Source organism: Lagopus leucura, unplaced genomic scaffold (assembly GCF_019238085.1).
Source record: "Lagopus leucura isolate 7727_CA_CO unplaced genomic scaffold, USGS_WTPT01 Super-Scaffold_73, whole genome shotgun sequence".
Lineage (NCBI taxonomy): Eukaryota > Metazoa > Chordata > Aves > Galliformes > Phasianidae > Lagopus > Lagopus leucura.
Window position 1 is genome coordinate 96798441 of NW_024962252.1, and position 10381 is coordinate 96808821.

The following is a 10381-nucleotide window of genomic DNA, read 5'->3' on the forward strand; positions in this document are numbered from 1 at the left end:
ACTGCAAGCAGTGTGTGGCTGTGTGAAAGAAAAGCAACTACAGATTGCTTTATTTTTCCAAATCCAAAGAGCAAAGAAAACCAAACCTCAACCAGCATTAAGGCAACGCATGCAAGCATCACCAAAAATCTAGGAGAACTTTGGACAGACAGTTCATGCTTAAGCCACTATCTAACATCTCACAGGCTGTCAAATGATGAAACACGAAACTACCATGAGTCAAACCACCAGTTTTACCAGTAAAATACTGAGTAGGCTCTCAAGGCTCCCTTGGCTTCTCCCTTTCTCTGCAACAAATTGGAGGTAGAAGTTTTTGTCTGAAGTACTCAGAAAACAGTGTTCAAAGCTTCCACGCCAATACAAAGCCATGGAACAGCAGTCCAACCAAACTGAGAACTAACCCTTGGCTGACCTACATAAAAATAGGAAGAGTTACTTTATTAAAAGATATTCATTTGACCTACAGCCATACTGAACTCTGATTTGCTCTACATAGAAACTCTCACAAGGCTGCTTTCAAGTATGCCAATTTAATCATCGGCACTTCCAGATACCATAAAAACAGGATAAATGAGGGAGCTTCAGCAAAGAGCTCTCCTGAGCAACTGAGCAGGAACTCAACTTATTGCAATGCATCCCTCCAAAGTTAAAATAAAAAAATAATGCATATATATTCTCTATAGTGCTTCCAGCCAAACACTATTGTCACTGAGCCCAGAGGGGTGTAAAGATAGTTTGTCTTCTCTCTGCAATGCATGTAAATATGCTTTAGCATGTCATGGAAATTATGATTACTTGTTACTCTGCTTGGAAATTTAAATTGATTTCTGAAACATTTTGGAAAAAACTTAAAGGTAAGCATTTGCATTACCTGTAGAATGAAGAACCCTGTCTCTTCAAAGCATGAGCTGTGACAATACAAAAGCAAGTGAGCAAAGCTAACAGTGGCTGCCTTCTGAAGCCTCTGAACTTCCTTAGTTTGCTTGCACCAAAATCAGATATGGCACTGAAAGAGAGAACAGGCAGCAAGAAAACTGATAATCACTAGATCAGTTTCACACAGCTAATACCAAAGCTACTAGCATTAGAAAGGAGAAATACTACTTCTCTTTGCAGAGGGTTTTCCAAAAGCACCAAATGAGCAATAGCAGTCAGGCAACACCCAGTAGGAAAAACAAATCTTTTCCTAACTTCAGCATGAAAAGGCAACAAGGCCTGCATAGGAACATACAGATGTATCTGAGGTATGTATTAGATTCAGGCAAATATAACAGATGAGAACCCAGCTGGAAATCAAACGGAGCACGTCATCATCTAACAGCAAAGGAAAATATAAACTAATCTATTTGCTCCAGAATTATCTGGTAAATTTCCCTTACCATAAACAGTTAATTGAACTGTGCAAGTGAAGAATAGAAGATTAGTACCAGAAAAACAGTCACCACAGCTGCTTTATGGGGGGAAGATGGGTTAGACAACATTCACTGTCCTGTTGCAGGATTTGGAAAGGAAAAAGAAGTAGCAAAGACACATTCTATATTACAAGAAATCAAGATAACATTGTGTACTACATCATGTAATAGCATCAATTAGTATAAATACTATTATTATGTATTACAGTTGACTGTAATTCCCTTCTCAAGGAAATGGGTTAGGAACACTCAAAGCAATGTGACCAGTGCATCTCCCTCTACCAACTGATTCTCCTAAGTTGCTAGATTTTAACAGGTTATTCAGCAGTGTGCTCATCACAAAGGTTAAGGCTATAGGAACAGTTGCATGGATATTTTTAAATGGATCTGAAATGGCCTAGCAGGAAAAGAAAGCTGATGCAGTCAACAGTGACAGTTCAAAAGAGTCAAATGTCCTTTAGTGGAGAAGTTTAAGTGTCAATTGGGGAGTATCATCAATTCACACAGTCTAAGTTTCAAGAAAGTCACACAGGTCAATGCACAGTACTTACTTGAGTATAGAGTACTGGAAGAGCACTGAAACAAGTCGCATAAATAGATGCTGTCACCAGCTCCTCCTCCTCATGTAAGCAGCTTATAAAGAGTTTGATACCACTTAGTGCAAAAAAGGGAAGTCTGAATTTAAGAGAAGGGAGATAAGAGTCTTACGGCTGGCCAGCAACTAGAGCCAGAATGGAAAGAGCGCTTCAAAAAAGATCATAAAGAAAAGTAGGTAACAAATAGAGCTTCCCTCGTGATCTATCACAAAAAGGCCAGAAAATGTTACAAAGAACTGTGTCAAGGACACACATCCAGAAACTGAGACAGTTGTTCAAAAATGGGACTCGATGTCATGAACTGACAAGAACAGAAACTCAAGGAGCCAAAGATGCCAAACTGGACAGGATGTGCAAAGCTAAGGAAGAGGCAGGCTGTGCTGAAGGGAAGTGGTTGCATAGATACAGAATCTGAAAAATAGATATTGTACTCTGGTATTCTTAACCGTGCCTAATAGTTGATATTAATCTTAATACTCAGCTCCTCTTTTCCCCAAAAAAAGAAAATAATTTCATCAGAACTCACAGCTGACATTTTAACAAGCTCTGGTTTGGTTTATGACACTGAGGGATGTGTGAAGAATTTATTCAGTCAAGAAGAAAGATGAGTCATGGTTTGAAAACAGGCCCTTCCAACACAGCAATCCAAAACACACCCATTTTAATTAAAATACCAATAATTTTATAATACATTAAAAGGTATCTTGGGCATTACTATTCTAAAGGGACGGTCCAAATTTCTAACACTGCTACTGGTGAAGATGATGCCATGCAAGCTTCCAAAGCCTTCCAGTTATGATCACAGACTTTCACATCAGAGGAATGCAAACTGACAAACAGCAAAACACAAAAATGCCACGCTGCTTTCGATTCGCCTTCTTACTGCTAAGAAACATTGCAAAGCCTTGAACAGTCTTCTTCATACGACTTGTATGACAGAGGAAATGCTGACTTCTTCCACATCTCAGTGGTGAGGTGACACCCATCCAGGAGTTGGTTATGTGACATAGACAAATGCAATTGAAAGCAGTAGTTTAGGTGCAAATATTTAGCACTCAGTAGCCAATACAGACATGTAGCATTTTTACTACAAGTTTATAGAGGGAGGTTACTCAAAAGATAGAATTAAAATTCAAACCCAGTTTTGGTAGTTTTTAGACAGTAACAGATATCAGATATTTGAACAACTAACCAAAATCTAACTTACTTTGGCTTGCATTTTTTGTAAGATTCATAGCATGTGCTAAAGAACAAAATCCTTCATCCTTTCAGAAATCAAAGCTTATTAATTGTTCTAATTAGCAATAAGGTTAAAATCAACCGGCCCAAGAAGAGCAGTAAATTTACATTAAATGTACATAAAAGCAAGCCTGACAGTACACACAAAGCAGCATTGAAAGAATTACTGCTATTGACAGGGTCCACAGCCTCCCAAAATAAGCCCAGTAGCTGCACCCCTGCACAGCCCCAGGGAATTCCAGCTGCTCTGGAGGCTCACAACCCAGAATCCAGCCATCCCACTTCAAGGCACAGCCCCAGTCACTGCACCCATCCACCAAAGGCTTTGACACAACTGTGCCTGCATACACAATCTACCCACAGCCCACAGGCTACTGCTGCCTTTCTGCAGCTTCCCACCTCACCTTCTCATAGGCTAAGCTTTCTGAAGTTTACAGCTTGCAAACTCGGAGGCATATGATACACATACATTCGTACACCAGTCTGTAAATCAAATGCAATTTTAAGATGAGTATTTTTAGTGCTGTTTTGAGAGATGCTGGGAAACATGGGTTCATTGACTTGACAAAACAACAGCACAGATGCTAAATGACACCCCTGAGAAATAATCCACAAGAAAACTGCTGTTAAAAATCCCTTCACCTGTCACTCAAATCAACTTTTCACACTTCTTTGGGAATCCTTATCTATTCTGCATCCTATTACGGAACATTCCAGCACTTTGTTATTTCATACAACACCCATGGATTAAAAACCATCATCTTCTACTTCCTGTCAATTTTAGGCCCTTCCTCTCACATGACTCTGTTTTCTCATCAGCAAAGGAAATGTAACCTTCTAGCTATCTCAGGCCTCTCAAAAGAGCACATTTCACAGTTGAACTCTGGACAAACTCAGATCTAGCAACATTAGAACTGCACTCAAATGTTCATACATAAGATTCAAAGTTACTATCTTTCCATACTTTATGAATGGTTTTTTGTCACTAACGAGACTTTTCAGTACACTGCCTGACATCAAAATAACAGCAGTGGTGCCTGTGCAAATGCCTCCAGCTGTACAATTACTGAAGGAGTCAAACCACATTTTGAGCAAAGTACTTCAGGGAAAACTACCTGAACTTTTCTTACAACTCCCGAAAAAACAGTTTAACAACATGTAATGAACTGCCATTTCATTTAGATATCCTGATCTACTACAGTGATTAGTGTGCTAAGATAATAAACTGAGATCAAATATAGAAATCAAGTCTGTTTAATTCATACAGATTTTTTTCAGGTTAGCAGAACTATAGGCAATCAAGCTTTGACATGTGAAAACTGTCAAGTGCTCTTTCAGTGTTATCAGCACTGACTCAGTAGCAACAACACCGCTCAGACACCAGGCCTGCTAAGCAGTGGCTCAGCAGTAAATTAAATTTGGGAAAACGGTTTCAAACTAGAAGAGGGGAGATTTAGATTGGATATAAGTAAAAAGCTTCTTACAGTAAGGGTAGGACAGGAGGCGATAGCCTCAAGTTGTGCCAGAAGAGGTTCAGGTTGGATATTAGGAAAAAGATCATGTCAGAAAGAGTGGTGAGGCAGTGGCACAGGCTGCCCAGGGGGTGATGGAGTCACCATCCCTGCAGGCAGTTGAGAAAAGGGCAGACGTGGCACTGAGGGACACGGTTTATTGGGCACGCTGGGGGTGGGTTGACATTTGGACTATATGATCTCATAGGTCTTTTCCAACCTTAGCAATTCTATGACTCTATCCTTAAACCTTTAATATTTGGGGAATGTACTAAGACCATATTTTTGTGCAAATCACAGCTGAATTCTACTCCTCTAGCTGGTAGCTGGGTTCTTCATAAAAGCATATTCCTGGTCTTCATTTCTAGGCTTTCCATCTCTTATCCTACCGCATCCCATCACAGCCCTTCCTCCCAAAATCTGGCTGAAGTTCTTTAGCCAACAAATGCCTTAATACGTTTTTATTTCCAACTTTAACTTACTTAGGTAATGATATAATTGTGCTTGTGATCTTCAGGCTGACTACAGAAGCTTTTTAAAGGCACAGTATCAGCTTACTGGGGGAGTTCCGGTTCTTTGCCTTAGCAGTTTGCTTAGAAGTGTCCATCCGCACAGACTCCGCAAACATTCACCTGAGTCTATTAGCTCTCATAACCTGTTTACAGCTTGGAAGACAAGATTTTTGTTGACACTTCCTGAGCAATGCTGTCCTTTAATCCAAAGCATCTAAAAGATTTCTAAGGCTTCTTTAACATAGCTAAGTATTATTTATATCATTAGGGTTTCTTCATTACTTGTGGAACGGAGTGTCAACAGATCTTGTAAATGCCAAGTTACAGACAAGACAGAGAGTTCCAAGCCTCTCTTGCTGGATAGCTTTCATTGGATATAGCAGGCAGTTCCCAGGTCTGATTTCTGAAAGAAGCCTCTCTAAATGGTTAACACAGTGCTACAAAGATGCTGAAAGAAGGCAGTGCACAACTAAGCTTTTTAGGTGCAGCATACCATCCAGTGCCTGAAGAGACACCATGCTGCCAGGTGGCTGCATGCAAACTAAACCATTAACCCCAAGACCTCAAAACTGCGAGCATTCATCTGATTCACACTTAATATTTATTTTCAGATTTACAAACACATTCTGTATTTCTCAGATCACACCCAGTTAACTTCTACGGAACAAAAAGCCTTGGGTAAGTTGTTTTCCCTAATCTTAAAATTTTTCATTGGTAGAACAAGGGCAGTATTTACCAGCTTCATGACAGCAGAGCAAGCTAAGTGCTCATGGTTTTGGGGAAAGAAAGAACATGTAGCAGCAATTTACATAATCAAGTCAGTCAGTAAGACTTTTACCATTTACAGAGGTAAGGAGTCAGAATTTTCTTCTTGTTTTAATAGGAATATGAAAGTAAAAATGAGATATTTATTTTCTTGCAACATACAGCTGCACAGCACAAGTACTTTCCACTCCTCTGTCCCGATGTAGACCAATGCCTTACATCATTCTTCCCCCATCACTTCCATCTTTACTCTCCCACCCTTTTATCATTTGCTCCTCCAGAAGCAGAGGAGTTTAAACGTGACAGGGACACAGGAGCACCTTCCCTATTCCTGATGGTGATTCTGGGAAAGAACTAACATATAGGAAGCATGGGAACAAACAGCTCCCTCTGCTTTTGTGGCCTTTCTGTAGGAATAAACAAGCTTAGGAGAAGAGAAAAACATAAGTTAGAAGAAAAGGGTGCAAAAATAGGAAAAAGTGTCACTAAGCGAATTGGCTGCTAAACTACAAGCAACAGAGCAGTGCAACTTTTAAGTTCACAAAAGATACTACCCTGAATAGGGACACAACAGGCCTGGGAGGAAGCAGGAGGGGTAAGGAAATCAAGAGCAAACGGCTTTCAAAAAAATCACACATTAGATCAAATTACAAAAAAAAACAAAACAAAAAAAAAAAAAAAACCAGTTCTTCCATGAACACAACTCTGGATCATCATTTCCTACAACTAAATCAAGGACTTAACAGTTTCGTGCTCTGCTACCATGCAGACTTCAAACACTTTAGGGGAGGATGCAATTTTCTTTAACCAGAATCAGCTCATCACAGGCAGCAAAAAGGAGAGGGGAAGGGATTCTTTTGCTAGCTGGGAAATCAAGGCCATGATGAAGCAGAAGCAGACCAAGAAACAGTTCAGCACCAAAATGCATGCAACTGCCTTGTTTCCTCAGAAATACTGCAATTACTGAGGCTGCCTTTTCCAGCAGCAGGGATGGTCAGAAGACAGCCTCATCTTCTTGAGCATACCTATAGAAATCCTAATTTAGATGTTGTTAATCTCACCCCTTCAAAGCTTCTCTTTCAGGGCTATGTCAAATACCTTGGAAGATAAATAAAGATCCCAAGGCACTCCCATCACACATCATTTTCCCTTAAATGACTCAGTTTTTACTCCCTCCCAAACACGTCTTCCACTGCAGAAACACAAAATTCCACCTTTACTCCATCAATGGAACATTAGAATTGTTTTTAAAAGTTTCTTTCCTCATTCATCAACATTCTCCATGTTCCTCTGTAGATCACAGACCTAAGTAAACTTAAATATTCAAACTGGCTTCAAAACTATAGACCTGAAAATTTATTTCTAAACCAAAATCATATATTAAGTAGAATGCCTGAAGTAAGCCTACCCCAAATGCTCTACTTTCTGAAGACCTACACACACTTTCACATGTTGGATCCTAGATTGGTTAGTTCCTGTTTGGCAGCAGACTTCTATTTTGCTGTCAGATGTAATGTGAGGGAATACTGAACACTTCTCAGTCCGTATCACCTGGACTAAGGCAGCAGGCAAAGCTGAAATGACTTCCTGAGAGTTTAGAATTATAGCAGTCAAACTGTGATTTGGTAGCAGAATAACTCTTGTTTTTTCTTTCAGCTAATGGCTTATTTAGCAACCTCCCTGAAAAACAGCACAGAAGCACTCGACAGCCTCGTGGTGTTTGTTTTGTTTTTATTTCAGAAAGAAATGTTTTGGTGGTTCTTGGCTTCAGTCATTCAGAAACACCATTTTACATCAGCCTGGGAATGAATGGCTTCATCTGGAAAGGATGCTCAAGTGCCAGAAGCACCAACACTGCTCAAGTGAAGAAAGTCACTTCTAAGCAGGGACTAGCAACAGCAGTGTCCAAATTCAGACTGGCTCCTTTCATTTCCCAAAGACTCTCTCAGCTTGCTAGAAAGATGCATTATATAACATCATTTGGGTGACTCCTGCATATTTCTGTCCTACAACCATAAAGCTCAAGAGCTAGATATATGAATCAATCAGACAGGCCACTGTGAAGTCCCCTCTGTTTGAACACAGGTGACCCCAACAAAACAGATTTGACCAAACCCAAGATTGTTTATTAGCATCTATCTATTTACCTTCTCATAATACATTTTTCTAGGAACAGTATTTACTAAGTCAACTCTAATAGAATACAGCAACACTTCTACTATTATGTAATGGAAGTATCATACTCTGCTCTCTGCTTGGTAGAATTTTAAACTAACTATACCAAAATAACCAGAGCTACGTTCTTTTACTTACTAGATGTCAATGTTATGTCTTAATCTACCTCCTATGAACATGTTCACCTTTTGCTCTGCACTACAACCGTCAGCCCCCCGGCCCTGTAACAACACAGAATAAAAAGCAAAGAACTTTGAACTACAAAAATAAGATTGCTATACTGAAATTAAATAAAGACTGAAACAAGATCTGCCCTATTTTGCTATTTAAAGCAAATGCTTTCAATGAGAATACCCACAGGGTAACAACACTAAGAACAGCAACTAAAACGATGCCTGTGGTAAAAAGTATTAAAAAACACATTGATCTGACAACTGCTTAGTTTTCACGTGATTTTCTCCAGGCATCTACAATCATACTAGAAATGATATTGATGCAGTCAGTCAGTGCTCTCCACATTGCTTGTTCTTGCAAAGATGCACCTTTGCTGACCAAAGTAACATCTGGAATATCTTTTTCATTCATCAGCATTTGCACGTGGCAGTTGATTGATTAAAAAGAGATACTGTTCAAGAAGCCAAAGTAATAAGCAGTGTGATTAAATATCAGCAGGAGATGTCACGGCAGCTTCATTTAAGGCAGAACAAAGGAAAAAAATGGAAGTTATCATACACAGAAGTCCGATTCCTTACAGGCTACTAATACACTCATGGGCATCACTGCCAAATAACATTTCCTTTCCTTTTATGCATGCTGGCATCAGGCAAGTCCTGGAGAGCAAGATTTCCTCAGAAGCCCCAGCAAGTGGCAGCATGAGCCCAGCTGGTGCCTGGAAGGTGGCAAGTGTTCACCTGGATCTTCACAGCACCATCAGCAGAACCACAACCGCAGTATTGTTTATAATTTCAACTCTCTGGTTCTTTTAAGCTTCTAACCTCACTAATTCTCCTTCTCTGCCTTTCAAGGAGGGCATGTAGCCATTCGTTACTCACACTGTTTTAGGCCACAGCTGACAACAAACCCAGCCTCCGCTTCTTCAAATTCACATGCAACAGCCACTGAAGCTCAATGAGCGTGCCACGTAGCTCAGTTTTTAAGGCAGAGAACACAAACCCCCGCTTAAAAACAAGAGAAGAGCCCCTTCTGAGCTGCTGGGCCCTGCGGGGCGGTGACAGACAGCTGGCCTCGCTCTTGGGGAGGGAAGAATGGAAAAGCTTAAGCCACCAGCAGTCCTGCAACTGCAACGCCAGAACGCTGCCACAGCCCGGGAGAGGAGAATTTGGGCTAGAATACGTGTTTGTTAAAACAGGGCGTTGATTTCTTGGCAGCGGCGGCAGGCAGGAGACACCCCTAGTGTCGGCACGCAATACTACACGGCTCCGCGCCGTATCTCGGGGTTAATTTTACGGCAGTAAAAGGGAAATTTAAATCGCCATGATTAAAGGGAGCCGAGAGACTCCGACACGGAGCTCCCCGCACCCGGCCGGCTCGCCCGTCGCCACGGGCTACGTGCCCCAACGGCTCCCGGGCCGGAGATGGGCAGAACGAGGCAGGGGACAGCGGCGGCACCTGGGGAGAGGAGAGGAGCGGAGGAGGGGAGGGAAGGAGGGAGAGCCGTACGGGAGGCGGCGCTGAGGGCCGCGAGGGGCGGCGCGAACCCCCGCCGCGCTGCGGGGAGCACGGGGGCGGCGGAGGGGAAGCGGGGAACGCGGCCGCCCCCGGGGAGAGGGGAAAGAAGAGGGAAAAAGCGAGGAAGGGGAGTCGCGGGGGGGGGGGGGGCAGGGAAGGGAAGGGAAGCGCGGCGCCGACCCGCGAAGGACGTGGAAGGCTCGGAGGAGGAGACGGGTCCGAAAGCCCCCACTACGGTTTCCCCCCTCGCCGCCCACCCGCGCGGCCCGGCCTGGAATATTCGTCGGGACGGGAGCGGGGAGGCTCCTCACCATGGTGGCGGGTGGGCGTCAGGCGTCGTCCCCTGTAGCCGGATCCGCCGAGCCCCGCTCTGGCTGTCGCGCGCGTACGTTGGGCGCCGCCGCCGGGCCCGCTGCCCGCTCCGCTTCCTCACTGCGGCAGTGGCTGCTGGCGTTGACCCGCAACGGCGCGCAGCTAGCGAG

General features: G+C 42.6%; 1 protein-coding gene across 1 annotated transcript in view; it reads right to left on the reverse strand.

Moving 5' to 3' along the window:
- Nucleotides 1-10310, reverse strand: part of PPP3R1 (protein phosphatase 3 regulatory subunit B, alpha) — a 33093-nt gene extending 22783 nt beyond the window's left edge. Inside the window, exon 1 of the mRNA XM_042882205.1 lies at nt 10211-10310. Coding sequence (XP_042738139.1) covers nt 10211-10213 — 3 coding nt within the window. The 5' untranslated portion in view covers nt 10214-10310. The remainder of the gene's footprint in view (nt 1-10210) is intronic.
- Nucleotides 10311-10381: the final 71 nt, after the last annotated feature.